The sequence below is a fragment of the Eptatretus burgeri genome, chromosome 11 (genome assembly GCF_056783735.1).
Source record: "Eptatretus burgeri isolate ZD-2024b chromosome 11, Ebu_testis_v1, whole genome shotgun sequence".
Classification (NCBI taxonomy): Eukaryota; Metazoa; Chordata; class Myxini; order Myxiniformes; family Myxinidae; genus Eptatretus; species Eptatretus burgeri.
The window spans coordinates 47,767,591-47,784,647 of NC_140971.1; the positions used below are offsets into that span (position 1 = coordinate 47,767,591).

The 17,057-nt window shown below is 44.1% G+C and overlaps 1 protein-coding gene across 2 annotated transcripts in view; it reads left to right on the forward strand.

Moving 5' to 3' along the window:
• The window catches only part of LOC147017016 (uncharacterized), a 191,122-nt gene that overhangs the window by 5,836 nt on the left and 168,229 nt on the right, over positions 1–17,057 (forward strand). The window contains exons 2-3 of one of the 2 annotated variants that reach the window (XR_015049302.1): positions 3,580–3,681; positions 10,040–11,536. Coding sequence is in view for 1 of the 2 variants with exons in the window: in XM_085846357.1 (XP_085702483.1) it covers positions 3,627–3,681 (55 nt within the window). In the remaining variant the exon portion in view is untranslated. Of the gene's footprint in view, positions 1–3,579; positions 3,682–10,039; positions 11,537–17,057 lie in introns of those variants that run through there. The other variant, XM_085846357.1, reaches the window with a different exon arrangement.

Here is a 17,057-nt window from a genome sequence, read left to right on the forward strand (position 1 = left end):
GACCACAGGTAATGTATTCCACACAAGAACCCATAGATTGCTGTCCTCATCGAGAGTCCAGCCCCAACCTTCTGGAGTAGGTGCATGGTGTTCAATCTGCTCACCAGTGCACCATATTCCTGCCTGATATGCAACTTGCTTTGGCCTTGACTTAATCACTGTGTGTTTCCTCAGTGTGCAGAAAAGCATCCTCCTGGAGCTTTGGCAGTGCCAAAGCAGTCACCTGGTGAGTGTGCCTTGGACTGGTCATATGTGAGGCCCTCAGAAACGAGTGGGTGCCTGATGATGCAATGGCTGCTTATGCCAGTGCATTACTCCATCCAGATCCCTCCAAGTAGTCACCATATATTTTCCACATCACCATCTCTATGTGCAGGTCTCCAAACATTGCTATGAACTTATCCTCTCTGTGTGTGTCAGGCCAGTTCCACAGTGAACTTGGCAAGAGCTTAGAGTGGTGCATCAAAAGCTATAACTAGCATCTGTCCAGGATTGAGAAATTCTGTAGGCCAATGCAGCACATTAATTCCATGCTTGATCATAGCTTCAGTAGCTGCCTTCTCATAGAAGAGGGACAACAGCTGTGTAAGGATGGTGTGCTGATCTGCTGATGCATCTTCCATGGAGGCATGGAATGCTGACCAGATAATAGTGTCACCTTTTTCAAATTCATCTTTCTCCATCGTTTGTTTAGCATGCTCCAGCCATCTCTTCTCCTTCAATTGTGCACCTACCAGTTGTCTGTCTTTTTGGTGCTGATGCATTTGACAGTAGTTGTGGGACTTACACTTTTGCTGTCTTCAAAGCCACAACTGGCACTGTGGTGAAGCTGTCTGGCAACTGGTGATTCTTCTTGGTATCAGCCAAAGGCAGTCTGATGTCATTCTGCTTCTCTCCCAAATTAGACAAAGTGGGAAACTGAAACAGAATCTTGATCTTTCAGGACAGCACCATACAACATCATAGACACTTGTGCGATGAAATGACCCCTTAGCAGTTGTACTTGAAGGACTGTGATCCAAGTTGTCAAGCGCACCAACATTAAACAGTCCATGTTGTGGCTGAGCAGGAACCACGGCTCCTTTGTCCTGAAAGTTCTCAGACAGCAGTTGCAAGCTGGCTCTCAAGTTGAAGAACTCTATCATAGCTTACACTGAGAATCCAGTCGTATAGCTGTGTGATGATCTTTTTTGACCTGGTCTCTGTGTGAATCTCCATTCCGATGTACAGCAGGAATGGTGTTTCCCTATTCAGGGAATACTGACACTTAGCAGAAGTTGACGCATGTTTCTTGAAGTTGAAGAGAATGGTCTGAGAGACTGTGAGGTTTGCCTGCGAGTCTGTGGAATCTTGATCTTTCAGGACAGCACCATACAACATCATAGACACAAGGGTCTTGAGAGGAGATGGCACTGATCTTTGTTGACAACCAGAAGGAAATTTGCCATCAAAGTGGAAACCTTTGTCGCTGACAATGTCTTTCTGCACCATCTTGGCAGCCTCAGCTAGCAGTAGTGCATCACCTTCATAATCACATGCCATGGCTTGCTTTAGCATTTGCTGCATACCATGTTCAAATACCAGAAACTTATTTTTGCCATCACTTTTCTCTTGTGCTTGTGGGAAGTATGCGAGAACTTTCGCCTTGAATCGGGTTTTGTGAGTCGCCTTATCAACACCAAGGTATTGTATCCGGTTTTCATACAGCTGATGCAAGACCGAAAATTTCAAGTAGAAGGTCCCACATTCAACACAGTTTTCTATATGAGTAAGGAGCTCCACAAGTGCTCTTGCCTTTATCTTCTTTTCCTCAGAAGAGCCTCCTGATTCTTGCTCATTTTGCCGCATCAGTAATCTCCAGCGATTCCGTAGTTCTGTTAAGCAATACAGATGATATATATTTAGCCTCGAGCGCTATGAGATCACCACCTTCTATTCAAGCCATTAACTCTGTTTCCTGCAGCTCGCTAGCCATCTAATCTGTCTTATGGTCTCATCAGCTCCAAGTGCTCTAAATTCATGTAGGTGTTCATCCTCTCGATGACAAAACAGACAGACCATTTTGTCAATTGAGTGGTGCTGAGGCCGTTTAACCCCAGAAGTGCTGCTCTCTGCAGCATCATCCTTGTCACGCTTTTTGGTAGCTCTCTCCAACTTCTCTTTGCTGAACTTGACATTGCAAGATTTGTGCTATGCACCCTGGTTTTGGACCAGTTCACTGACTGTCATGTTTTCTGAGCTCTGTAGTAGTCTCTTGACAGATGAAGCACATGTTCCTATCCATCAAGCCGGTCAATCTGAAAACAAATGAAATTATTAATTTCTTATGAAATAATAATCCTATAAAACATGTCACTGAACTTCTCCATCTGTTTTACTTCTATTTCTTTCCTCAATGTCAATGGAACTGTTCTGCCTGAAAAAAAAACCTGAATATAACCAAGCCTTGTTTTATTTTTGAGCAAATAACCAATCTGACACTATCCTAAATGGTATACTTGTATTCATTGACCTTGAAAATGTATGTTTAGACCCCAAGATTATGATCCGAATTGGCTTAGAAGCTGAGATATTGAGATATATATATATATATATATATATATATATATATATATATATATATATATATATATATATATATATATATATATATATATATATATATATAAGTTTTTACATGGTGGCCATCTTGAAAATCCAAGATGGCCACCATAATGTATTTGGATGAAGTGGTTCCTACCAAAAATGGAAAGCTAAAGTTATAGGTAGCATGTGGGGAAAATTTAGCGCTTCTGTCCAGAATGTCCACATCCATTTGCTAAGCTGCCTGACCAGTGAGGAAAGCGTGTGATAAAGATTCCTTACCGTAATCACCAATATTATAATCACTGCTGTTGGAGGAGAGGAAACACGAGGTGAGGAACGTGTGTGATAAACGTGTTTTGCTCTGAGGGTTCACACGGTCCTCCGGTGAACATGCAGAGACTGAAGAACAGGTTTTCTTTCATTAAATGAAGATAACGTTTTGAAGAAACAAAAGTCCATTTTGATTACAACTCAAATGAGGTGACGCATGTTTTGTAATAACCGACTAAGTGTTCATAGCCGTGGAATGAGTGAATGGTCAAGGGAAAACATAAACGGAGGTTTGCAGCACTCCGAAGCAGAAACGTTGCATTACATGTCAGATACAGTATGAAAAGAAAATGGCGCCAAAAGGCAGGAAATGTTGTCGTCGTCGTCGTCGATTATTGTTGGTGTTGACGCTGTCGCCGTTGATATTGCTATTACTGATGTTTCCTCAACAGGTGTTGTTGCCTCGCCTCAACGTACACGTACATTACGTACAACAAAGCACAGACAGATTACACATCCAATACATACAGGAGACAGACAGTGCATGCAGATTGGCATATATAAAGTGTCAATATATTAGGTGAATATTAAGTGTTCGGTTTTCTTTGATTAAGTGCTAAAGTAGGTTTTACTGAGAGTTCAGAGTTCTTACTGTTGTTGGGAAGAAGCTGTTTTTGAAGCGTGTTGTTCTGGTGGTAAGTGATCTGTAACGGTTTCTGGAAGGGAGAAGTTGAAGGAGATGACGTGCGGGGTGACAGTGCAGGTCTTCAATGGTCGAGAGTTGCTCGTTTGATGGACAGTTTCCAGTGCAAGCTTCTGTTGGAGGTGAGTTCACAGGTGATGATTTTTGCACACCTGATGATGATCCTTTCCAGTCTTTTCTTTGTATGTCTATCAGTGTTTTCATGCCACACTGTAATTAATGATTTAAGAATGCCCTCCATGATCGCGGTGTCCAAATGGACAAGCAGCCGGCGATCTGTCGCAATTTAAACTTTTTGAGTTGATGTAGAAAACCCATTCGTTGCTGCACTTTCTTGATTACGTCATCTGTGTTGATGTCCCATTTCAGAGTATTGGTGTTGGCGGTGCCAATGAATTTGAAAGAGTCCGTTATGTCTGTTGTTTGGCCATCGATGTCGATAGGAGTTTTGAGGTTTTTATAAGGTCTGAAGTCAATTTTGATTTGTTTGGTTTTTGAGACGTTGAGCAGAAGATTGTTGTCAGAGCACCACTTGAGTTCATTACACGGTGAGGAGGATAAACATCGATGTTCGGCCATATCAATGACTTCGGCCCTCGGGGCAGATTTTGACACGATACGTGGCAAGTTTGAGGTTGGTAGGAATCGAAGGCAGGTTTTATTTTGAATTTTGAATTTTTCCTAAATGTGGTTAAAAATATTGCAAAAATTCCTTTGTGGGAGGAGGGAGAGGAAGAGTGAAGGTGGGAAGAGGGAGAGGAAGTGTGAAGGTGGGAGGAGGCAGAGGAAGGGGTGGGGTGGGAGTGTGGAGTGACTGGTGTTGGAGGTGGGAGGTGGGAGGTGGGAGGTGGGAGGTGGGACCCCGCTTTTCCCAACAACGCCAGGTACCCCGACTCGTGGACCGTAATTGTGCTCGGCACGGTGACATTTATCAATGTTTTGAGGATGAACAAAATGGTGATTTTGTCATCTTTCAATCTTGTACTTCAGCGATGTATTTTGGCATTTTTTAAAATTCTTTTTAGTTATGAAAACATTCGAGAATAAAAGGTAGGTTTTTGACTTTACTCTAGAGAAGTTTTTAAGCATATCATTGTGTACACATTTGAATGGGAAGCTATTTTTTCCCGTGCCATCTCGACATAGAGAGTATGATTGTACTCCATGAGATTCGATTTACTGCTTGTATCGGTGCCAGCAGGGAGCGCTATATCCTGGAGCACACCGTATTTCAGAGGTAAGCGTTAAGCCAGCTGTCCTTGTTCCAGTTATGTCCCATTGTATACTTTGTCGTATAAATACTGTATCTCCTATTTGGGCCTATTGATGTGATAGACTGATAAACTACATACTGTTAAGTGGGAATGTTGTATTAATTTTACTAGCATTCTGATAAATTTACTATATATGGTGGGAAATCTTGTGTCACAGACTTTTCAAAGCTCTTAATTTCATGGACCATACCATTGCCATCACCAAACTCCTGAATCTAAGAATCGGAAGAGTACTCATGCCATGGATCATAAATTTTTTCATTGGCTTGCGGCAGAGAGTAAAGTGTCAGAGCATTTTCCAATAGAGGACTTTCAAAATGACGTATCAATGCTAATGAGGTGTTTCGTGCACGCGGCGTGTGCATTTCCAGCGACTCAGTTCTTTGAGCTAATCCGTGGATGAGAGGTGTCGAGTTCCTTCCATTTTCTGTTAATACAAGCGAGTGCTAGCACACACGCACACTTCTCCTTTTATCAATAGACGCAAAAATTGAGTGTGATTTATCTTATGGCCCCAGGGCTCCCATTCCCCCTACGCCCCTCCCCCATCATGATTTATAACGAATATCATTTTAAACTTACCTTGTGCATTCACGAGCCTCAGATATGACCTTCGCATCACTGTTAAGAAGCACCCAAACCAGATATGGTATCTCCCTCAGGAAGTCTGCCTGGTGCCTGCCATCTTCACAAGTAGAACTTCCACAAGGTTCAAAGTCCATTCAGTGTGGGGCGATTGTCGGGGGAGTGGGTGGGGGGGGGGCTGGGTAAAAAAAATGCCTGTCCACAGTTCGGGCCTTGCACTGGCCGGTTCGGGAGTTTTTACAGTTTGGAAAGCTGCAAGATCTCAGCGTTTTCGTCGAGCTGAGAAAGTTCTCCAACTATATTTGTTGTGCAGAGGAACACCACTTTGTCTCAGGTACATTTCCAGTATTTTCTGCTTATTTTAGAGGCTTTGTGAGCCATTTTAGCTGTCAATCCTTATCTCGCAAGCACAATATACATTAACATGCCCCCTATGATCGCTGATTCAATGGGCTTCTCTGCATGCATGCCGAGCATTCTTGGGCAGATTTCATATTTTTGAAAGTCCCATGTTGGGAATCCAGACCAGTGGTATGCCACAAGGACCCTTGTATTCCTTGCTGTGATGAACAATGCCTTGGATTTTTTTTGTAATTGCAAAGATGGAAGTACTGTGTGTTGGTGACCTCAGAATCAGCGAAGTATGGTCATAAACTGAATTCTTCAGATAGCAGGATGTTGTGGATGATCTCAAGAAATAGACCAACGAGAACCAACTCGTGCTAAATCCAACAAAGTGCAAACAGATGAAGATTTGTGAGCCACTCACGAACCACCTGATCTCAGACCTGGAGAGAGTGGCCTTGAGGTTGTGAAGGAGACAAAGTTCCAGGGAATTTAGATCCAGGTTAACTTGAAGTGGGAAAGACAGACAAAGGATATTGGTGTCAAAAAGTAGAAGAGTAGATATACCGAGGACATTGACAAAGTTCAAAGTGCCCTTTTACGAACTTGTCTCCATCTACCTGTTATGCAAGCAATCAGTGATTGAGTGTGCGGCTGCACCGCTGATGCAGTGCCCCCTCTAGGTTAGAGCATGAATTTGTAATTTGTTCGTGATGCTGGCGATAACTCAACTGCTCTTCATGAAGTGGAATCTTTAGCGTCCACCGATTAATGATGACAGACGAGTGCCCAGTTTAACATCCACCAACTAATTATTTTGCTTGAGTATGCTGCTGTCCTTTTTCACTCTGGACTTTCACAAGAGAACAGAAATGATCTCAAACTTTAAAAACAGAGCTACCAGGATAATTCTCGGAGACCAGTACATATGTTATCATGAAGCTCTTCACACAATCAGTATGAAGACCTTTGACAATAGGGGAGCAGATATTTGTATGAAGTTTCCCTCCTCTTTCACACGATATAGATATAGATTATAGACTATTGGGGATGGTCCCCGAAACAGGATAGTGCTCACATAATGCAAATTCTTAATACTCGCAAATACCAAACTGAGATATTCAGAGCGAGCAGGTTTCAAAAAACAGTGTGATTCCCTTTTGACAAGAAGTCTAAATCAATAGGTAAGGGTCGAAGGTAGAGGAGAGTTGTGTTGCACGTCTTGTTGAGGATTTTTTGAAGCGATAATTTATTTTATATATTTTATGATTCGATGTTAAATTCTATTTATTGCATTTGGGGCCGTTTGTTTGTCTTTGTATGTCTGGACAGAACGTGAGTATATATATCTCTGCCACCACTTGGCGGATTGACCCGAAATTTTTCTCCAAATGAGCGACAACTCATGCATAATGTTTTCATGGAAATTCTGACGACACAGGTCAAGTGGTGTGGCAGCCATGTTGGAAAAAAGGGGAAAATTGGACCTCTGTATCTTTGAAACTGCACAAAGGAAATAATTGAAACTTGGCACATGGCAAGTACTCCTCATGGGGAATAAGTGTGATTAAAAAAAGATGTCATTGGTGGCTTCGTTATGACATCATAATTGCATACGTAGAATGCTGCATCTGATCAGTATTAAAATTTTTGAGGGTTATCAATGGATAAATCGGTCATGTGGTTGAGTAGCCATTTCAAAAAAAACCTCTAAAATCATCACCAAAACGGCTGAACAGATCGTGGCAAAACTTTACAGGTATGACCGCCTATCCATGAGGAACAGAACATTCCCAAAGGACACGTGGGTTGGCAGCCATATTGTATTTACTCTAAAACCTAAAAAAAATCCTTTTCTCCAGAACGGCTGGACAGTTTGAGTGGAAACTTCATACACATGTTCCCCAAGCCTTGGGGATGTCAGGGTGCTCACAAATAATTGATAGGTTACATGGTCTGGCAGCCATATTAGATTGAATGAAAATCTAAAAAATAATATTTCTCTTGAACCACTTCATTGATCAATGTGAAACGTCACTATTATGATCTATTAGTCATGAGGAATACGAGTTTTACATTTCAACCCGATCGGATGCATGGTCTGGCAGCCAGAATTATTTAATATTTGGAATCTCGGGTCTTTTTGATTTCTTTAAAATAAGGCTCACTTGGCTGTGCTCAGATGGGTTTGAGGGTAGAGGAGTAGCAGCTGAAACCCGAATCCTATCCAAGTTCCTCCTGATGACTTCGTCTTTGCTTTTTGCTTGTTCGGGTTCCTTCTGATGACTCCAATGCAGTACTGTAACTATTTGGTCTTCTATTTGATTTGAATTGAATATATTTTAAAGCCATTCGAAATTGAACTGAATAATAATAAACGTCATTGGTCAGGGTCAGCTGTCCAATCAAAGCGGGACGTCTTGGGAGCCGGTCATCACTGCCACCAGTTATAAAGTGGCAGTTTTAGTTATGTCCATTATTAATTACATAACACCAGTACACAAACACCACACAAAATCCACTTCACAAAATACACTGCACAAAACTACACAACTACCACACAAAACAAGTCCTGGCAAGGGTCTGCAATCTCTAATTGCTCTTTTTCTTCTTTGATTTGCTTCAGTGTCCATGTGGTCTTTGTATTTTTTGTTTATTTTTGGGCACACTTTTTAATATGTATACTGTACTTGATTGTGAATTGTCAAGCAATTCAGCATAGACTATCATGTGATACTCAAAATGTTTCAAAATAAATAAATAACTAAATAAACAAATCTACACATCATGTGAGTCCACATTGAGTGCTCCAACCTTTAATCAAATAAATGACTTCGCTTTTCGGTGAGCAACACGACCCAAACGTGCTTCGACTAACCTCTCTCAAGTGAGGATAAATTACTCGAGCCTTCTCCTCCACCTTTAAGAACTCCAAGGGGCTGGATGGGGCAAGCTAAGCAACCAGTTGAGGTCATGACATACCTCAATTATCATGTGCAATCACCCAGACAACTGAAAGTGATGCTTTGGGTGGGGGTTCATTCTGAGCAGCCATAATCATTTGTAATCTAATCCAAAACACATAATTGTACCTGCAATAGAACAAAGGACCGACGTGGAAACGGATAAGTGACGTTGAACAGTTACTGTTGAAACAACAGTTAACTTATTAAATCAACCAGCTTAATGGCAATCGCTGTGAGGAGGAGGGGTAAGAGGGAAAAGGGAGGAGGAGAGGGAGAGGGAGAGACTGGAGGAGTAGTGGAAGGGGGAGAGGCAGAAGAGGTTGAAGAGGGAAGGGGGAGGAGGGAAAGAGGAGAAGGTTACATTCTGCGTAGACGTAATCATTTGTAATCTAACTTGTACCGGCATGAAACAAAGGGCCAACATGGGAACTGATAAGTGAACAAGGGCGTGAAAAAGGACTTATGGTGGGGTGGGTGGAGATCACTCTGAACTAACCATCTTACAGCCAAAAATGGGTCATTATGTTCCATTGGGTGCCCATTCTCCCATTGGTGTGCCCCTGGTGCGTTTATGCATTTGTTGCCCAAAAGCTGGAGGAAAATCTGTAGTCCCCCCCCCCCATGAGAGATACAACAGTTTCCTCAGAATGCCATGCTTCCAAAACCTGACTTCCGGCTCAGCTCGGGGTCGCACCCAAAATGCTGAAACCAAAATATACATCCACAATTGCCAGTGCATTCGGTTGGATTTCATGGATGGGTTGAGTGCATAGCTTATCTAACTTTCCTAATCCCAGATATGAGTTGAAATCTTCCTTGGACCATAACCACCATGGCGGTCCCATGAGTGTTAAAAAGGAAATTTTGCACAAAACGTCATTTAAGATGGTACCACGTGTTGCATAAATATTGGTATCATGTTTCAAGAAACGTTTGAGTCATTACCCTTGGGGAGGATTATCAGGACATGAAATCCTTTGGCAGCGACGTGAGACTACCTTTTTCTTGAGGTGGCTTTCATTTTATAATGCCAACTACAGATTTTCTAACTGATTCTTGGAGTCCAGCATCCATGAATGAGCTTGAGGCAGAAGAAGGTGATATGGGGATATCGTGGGTGGGGGGGGGGGAGAGTGTGGAATCACGGGACAAAGGAGAAGGTGGTGTTCAGACAGGTAAACACAGCTGTGCACCATAGTTTTCTCCTCACATATTGTCCAAAGCAGTGATTTAATCCACTGGTGGTTCATCATAGGATGCTCCTGAGATGTTTTTTTATTAACCATCCCTTTTTCCCTGGTGCTGCACAGGAAGGAAGTGATTAATCTGCATGCTTCATCCCCCTGAGTACCATCGCTCCAATGGGCCTCCGCCTGTTTGCGGTATCTCAGTTGGCGGTTTCGGTCAAGCTCACAGGATGTTGTGCTTGGCGGGGTCTTGAAAGGGAGCCTGTGTTTTGTAAGTCATTCTCCATGCTGCTGTGATGCGTTTTATTGCCCGCTGGCAGCGACACAACGGAGCGGACATTGCGCATTTCACTACCAGCAAGGCCTGCCTTGGGAAAATGATGAAATCCCACCATTGTATAATATATTTCCATGTCGTTTCTGTCGTTTCTGTCGTTTTCTCCCTGACTTACCTTGCTCTGTCTTCATATAATTTCCGATGCGGATAATTTGCTCGATCTCTTTTTTTTTTTGCCTTTCCTCATCCCAGTAACTTTTCTCATTAGCGCCGGTTGCATCTGTCCGACACCCGCCTTTCATGAGCTTTTTCCCCCAAGTGGGATCAAACATCTGTTCATGCGCACTTTACTGAGTGGGATTCGTATAACGTGTGTTTTTGCCCCTTAAAAGTGCTGGAACACAAAACCCCTTTTTGTTCCAAATGCGCTTTGGGAGCTCGATCCTCATAGTGGAACATAATCGCCTTCCAATAATTGCGTTGCACCGAAGGTCTATAATTATAATACAATGCTTTCTTTTGACAAGGTCACCGCTATTTCTTAGCCAAATGTTAAGTACTTTTTTTTGCCCCAACTTACTGGCTCCCCTTAGCATTCATCACATTCCATGCTGTGCCTCATCTGACGTGTTAAGATACACATTATGCCAATATGGAAAATGAGAGGGCTAGTTTATTTGATTCTAAGACTGCAATCATTTGCACGACAAAACCTTCCACAACTGTCGTAGACATTGTCATCAGCTGAAGATGGCAATACAGTGAGATTATGTGGAAGAGAGCAGTAGTCACATTAATGTGGTAGACACCATGTATGTTTGTGTAGCTTTAAAACTTTTTAACTCCATTAAGTGTTTGATTAGGGTAGGGAGTCTAAGTGCTGCCGATAAGGAGTCAGTCTGCTTTAGATGTAGCTGTATTAAGGGGTCTCATATCTCTTCACTCTAAAACTCAGTCAGAGCCTAGAAGTGTAGTGGGGTGATGTCATGTCTCCTCCATCGCCACAAGTGAGGAATATGCTCCTCCGCGCTGTCTGTCTAGAGTATGTGGGAGATGGTGCTTGGTGAATGTTCTTGGGGTGAAGACTTGTGAAGGTCTCAGGGTTGTTGCAGGAAGCCCTGGGAGTGGAGAGCAAGGGGGAGGGATAGGTTGTTGTCGTGTAGTTTTATTATTTTGTGAATTATAGCTTGTCATGTACACATGTAATAAAAGTTTATTCATGTATTTAAAAAACGATGTGCCCTGCATGCTTCCACCATTTTGTCATGCAAACAATCGGGTTCATTTGGGATCCCTGGAGGGCTAAATTTATTGTAATCTAGTTTTATAACTGGTATGTACAGAATTAGCCCCCACTGGATCACAGACCAGCTACAGCCACTGTGTGTTGACTCATGAGAAACAGTTTTTGTTTGACCATCTTTGAAGTCTCTGCTTCATTATGTGATAGCAAATGCTTTGTGGTGGTTGCATCCCACCCAGAGGTTGCCACCCATGTGACTATATATATATATATATATATATATATATATATATATATATATATATATATATATATATACACTGTATATACCGGCCATTTCCCTGCTCTCGCACTTGCAATTCATCAACCACACACAAACACATTTCCACTCACCTACACAGCATCACCTAACTAATTTCCCCCAATAAATTTGTGCACCCTCGTCTTCCCTTGTACTATGCACGCTCCCTTTTAAGTCTACCCTCTATACCTCTCTACGTCCCCACTACATGTTCATTGTTTCTACCTAAACAGTCCCTATTGTTGCTCTCGGTCCCTAAATTTATCCTAGCCCTCCCTCATGGTCACTGCTTTGGTACCCACATAGAGGCTACCATCGCTGGCATCCCCATGTGAGCCTAACAATGCCATCCCCCTTAGGCTAGTGCTACTGGGCCCCCATGGAGGTAACCCTGGCACCCCCACGTGGGCCTAACTATCATCTCCCTAAGGCTATTGCTCTTGGGCCCCCCTGTGTGGGGTGGTTACACCACTGCACTCCACACATGGGTGTTACTGTTGTGATATCTTACCTTCATGAGCCCCCCGTGTCCACAGAAGTGCTCGACTTGGCCTCGGGCTCTAAAATCAGAGCGATCCATGAGGGTGTCTGGTCGCCAGTGTAGGGTCTCAATCGGTCAGCTTGGAAGATCCCAGGGAGAACCTATGGTCCCATTTTGATCTTAATGACCACATCAGAGATCTGCGCCAGGACTATCTCCGGGCCCTCCCAAGGCCATGTGAGCTTTGGGCATTTGCCCTTTCGTCTCCAGGGATTGAAGAACCAAATCTTCATCCCCGGAGTGTATTTGCTCACCTGGCTCCGGTGATCGTGTCTGCGCTTAATATTTACACCCGCCAGATGGAGCAGGTGGCATGCAAAGGCATGGACCTGTTCTATACCCTCCTCCAAATGACGGGTGTAGCCCTTCCCTGGCGGTTTATCAGGACGTTCTGGCAAGGGACCGCATATCAGGTCAGCAGGAGCCCGCAACTCCTGCCTATACATGAGCAATGCTGGGCTACATGCGGTGGCACCGTGCTGGCTAGTTCAGTAGGCCATCAACAAATATGGGAGATGTCCGTTCCAGTCATTCTGATGGGTGATGGTAAATTGGGCCAGTTGTTGTATTAAGGTCCTGTTGAATCTTTCCACCATCCTGTCAGATTGTGGTCTTAAGGGCGTTGTCCTTTTTTTCCGAATTGACAACAGACTGCACACCTCTTTTAATAATTGGCTTTCAAAATTTCGACACTGATCGGTGTGCAGCTCTTCCGGAATCCTGTGCCAGCATACAAAACCTTCCACCAAGGCCTGTACCACATCCCCAGCTTCTAGATTGGGGAGCGCATAGGCCTCCGGCCACTTCGTGAAATAGTCCATATCGACGAGGATATATTTATTACCCTGGCGGGTGCAAGGCAGTGGTCCTAAGATTTCCATTGCCACCTGCTTAAGGGGGCCCCCACTTGGTGTAATCCTCTGTGCTGATCCCTTTTTAGCAGTACAGGTGTCGCATGCTCGACACCAGTCCTTTTTATCGTGCTCCATATTCACGCAATGAAACATCCGGCGGGCCTGGGATGTTGTTTTTGTCCTGCCCAAATGGCCACCGGGGCGGGTACTATGCAACTGTTTAAAATGGTGGTTTTAAATTAGTCTGGGACGATAATTAGGATGTTCTTTCGGAGGGAATTTCCACCCATTTGCAATACAAGATGTTATCTTTCAATTCCAGGGTCTTCCACTGAACCCAGTAAGCCTTTATCCATGCTCCGAATAGGTGACTTCCTCCCCACTGGGTCTTTTACCTACCCAGACCCATTCGTAAACCGGCCCCAATGTGGGATCTTCCCGCTGGGCCGTGCTCCACGCCAACATTCCATATTCCTCATCTGCGGTTCGTGGCAAGACTTACCCTGCCACCCGGGCTGCACAAACTAAGATCTTATGGGAGCGGTCTGCCAATTGGTCCCTGTCCTCATGTCACACACAGTTTTTTTCCCAGACAAGGGCATCAAGAGAGTGCATCGGCATTCCCATGAGCCGAACTGGCTCGATGGGTCACACTGAAATCATACTGCTGCAACTTTTCCAACCACCTCACAATTTGACCCTCTGGTTCCTTGAACCGTAAGAGCCATTGCAAGGAGGAATGGTCAGTTTAAACCGAAAATTTCTACCCATACAAGTACGGGTGGAAACGGTTCATGGCAGACAGCATAACCACTAACTCTTTGTGAGTGACGCAGTAATTTCGCTCGGGCCTACTCATGGCCCAATTGTAATATTCGATCACTCTTTCCACGCCCCCCTGCGTCTGAGACAAAACTGCACCCAATCTTTCCTGGCTCGCATCGATGTCCAGGGTAAAGGTCCCGCTATCAGTGGGGAGTGCTAGAATGGGTACAGATATTAAACACCCCTTCAATTTTAGGAAGGCATCATTGCAATCCCGTGTCCAATTAAACCTCGTCCCCTTCTCCGAAGGGGCCTGGCTATCTCTGCAAATTTTGCCACAAAGCGCCGGGAGTATGAGCAGAGTCCCCAAAAACCCTGCACCTCCTTGATGTTACTAGCTGCACGCCACTCCTCCACTGCCTTGACTTTATCTGGGTTGGTTTTCACCACCTCACGACCTATCACGTGACCGAGATAGGCCACTTCCTTCACAAACAAGGTACATTTTTCTGGGCTCAACTTTAACCCTGCCTGCCTGAGGCACCCAAACACCTGGTCCAAATTAACTATGGCCTGGGGGAATATTTTAGCATGCATCAGGATGTCATCCAGGTGCACTAGTCATGATTGCCATGGCATGCCGCTCAGTACATGCTCCATCAATCCTTCAAAGGTGGCAGGGGCATTACACAAACCGAACAGCATCACAGTGAACTGATACAGTCCCTTCCCTGTGGAAAATGCCATTTTCTCCTTCGCTGTCTTGTCTATCTCCACCTGCTCATACCCACTCTTGAGGTCCAAATTTGAGAACCAATTTGAGCCCGCAATGGCATCGAGGGTATTGTCAATTCTAGGCAGAGGATAGGGGTCTTTGAGTGTCACGTTGTTTCGCTGGCGAGAGTCCACGTAGGAACACGTGGTCCCATCTTTCTTTTTAACCAACACAACAGGTGACATCCAAGGACTTTCCAAGGACTCAATGACACCTGCACTCAGCATCTTTTCTACCTGCTCGTCAACTTCCTCTCTCTTGCTTCAAAGGAGCCTTCGGGCGGTCTGACGAATAGGCCGGGCCTCGCCGGTGTGGATCTGATGTTTCACCAGGCCCATACATCCAATGTCCTTGGGAGACAAAGAGAAGATTCCCAATTGCTGGTTAATTCGTTTGTGTAAGGCCTCCTGTTGGGCTTCCTCCAAATCTGCACTACTCCGGTTTACCATCTCGCAAATGGGATCGGGCCAATTCCTATCACATTCTCGAGATTCCCTCAGGGGTCGATCTGGCCAGATGTTCTCATCTCTCACCTCTGCGACATTAATATCTGGGGTGCAGTTTGCCATCTTCATCCGCCGTCCTATAATGCGTGGTTCTGTGCTCACATTAATTACCCTGATGGCCACCACAGGCCCGAAAGTATTTTCAAGGGTACGGCCCATGACTAAGCCCAGGATTTGTTGCCCCACTAGCTGCTCGACCAGACCACATGGTTCCCACCAAGTTGGGTGAGACCACCATTGTGCCGGGACTATCGCCTCGGCACCGGGGGGGGGGGGGAATGGTCACTGGATCGGGAGCCTCCAGCTCCACCTTTTCATCCATGCTCATACCCCCTAGTGGCAGCTCTTTGAAACCCACCTGCATGATACTCCAGGCCAGATCGATTTTGCATTCGCTGGTGGTTAACCAATCCAACTCCAATAGACAAAGGTCGCACAACTCTGCCACCCAAACCTCTACTCTCTTCCTTAATGAACCCAACTTACAGGTCACAAAACGACACCCTATGATGGGAGCTGCTGCCCCAGCAGCCAACTGCATGCTATGATTTTCCAGATGGCGGACATCATCCCAGGATTTTAGAAGTTCCACCTTATTTGTTGACTTTGGGCCTATATTGACCTTTTGGCCTCTGTGGATGTCCAAAATAATTGGCTGGTTGAATTCATTGACAAGAAGTATAAATCCTCTTCAAATATCAAGTCAATTGGATGAAAATTGAGGATTTTAGAAGTCCCACCTTAGTTGTTGACCTTTTGTTGCATGTTGACCTCAAACATAATTCGTTGGTTGAATTCAGTGACTTGAAATATGAATCCTCCTTAAATTTAAAGTCGATAGGATGAAAATTGAGGAATTTAGACATCTCACCTAAGTTGTTGACCTTTGGCCTATGTTGACCTTTTGACCTTTTGACCTCAAAAACATAGGGATTCTTCCTCATGACAAATTCTACCATGTGGTGACATTTCGTGAAGATCGGTTTAAAATTATGACCTGCAGGTGACAAACAGACAAACAGACAGACAAACAGACAGAATAACAAAATCAACTGACCAAAAAAAACTTGAAATATCTTCGATTTTATAAGTAAGAAACAGACAGAGAAGGGTGAAAACATAACCTCCTTCACCTTCGGTGGCAGAGGAAACAAATGAAAACTTAACGAATCCATTGCATGCATCCAAGCTATTATAATTATCGGCCAATTAAAAAGAACATTTTCCAAATCATATCGTTGCAATTTTGGGGAGAGCTGGGAATTCCAGAAGTGGAACAGCAATTCCCTTATATCTCTCCAAACTGTCACGTTTACAATTTGTTGCATTGCTTAAAACACTCGAGGCCTGTTTCAGCTTGTGCAAGTTATTACCGTCGACATGCAAAACACTGTGTTCACATTTGCCAAAGTGGGGAAGTAAGACGTTTGAAATAACATATTAGAGACGAAATGAAATTCGTGTGCTGTTCCCCCCAGCCCCCCGCCCCCTCCCCCAATGGGCAGAAAGCCTTTACAGGGTTAGGTTGGTCTGCTTTTAGAGTAGGTTTTATAGGTAATGAGTATGTTGACTTAAATATTAGTTCTATATAAGGCTATGAGATTTCTTTCACGAGGAAATCCAACCCCAGCGTGCCAGAACAAATGAGGGACTTGGCAGTACCAAAGCTAAACAAATGGAAAATGTCAGTGTTCAGCCAGACCCTCTCAGACCTAATTTCTCCAAATTGCCTCCAGCGTTGGAATGTTTTTGGCAGCTTGAGTTCTGAATCCCCAGGTGTAGTATGTTATTTATTTGAGGAAATTATGTCAACTATTAAATTGCAGCCTTCATGCCTGCAGGAGCGCGCACAAACGGGGCAGCCTCCTGTGCTTGGCAG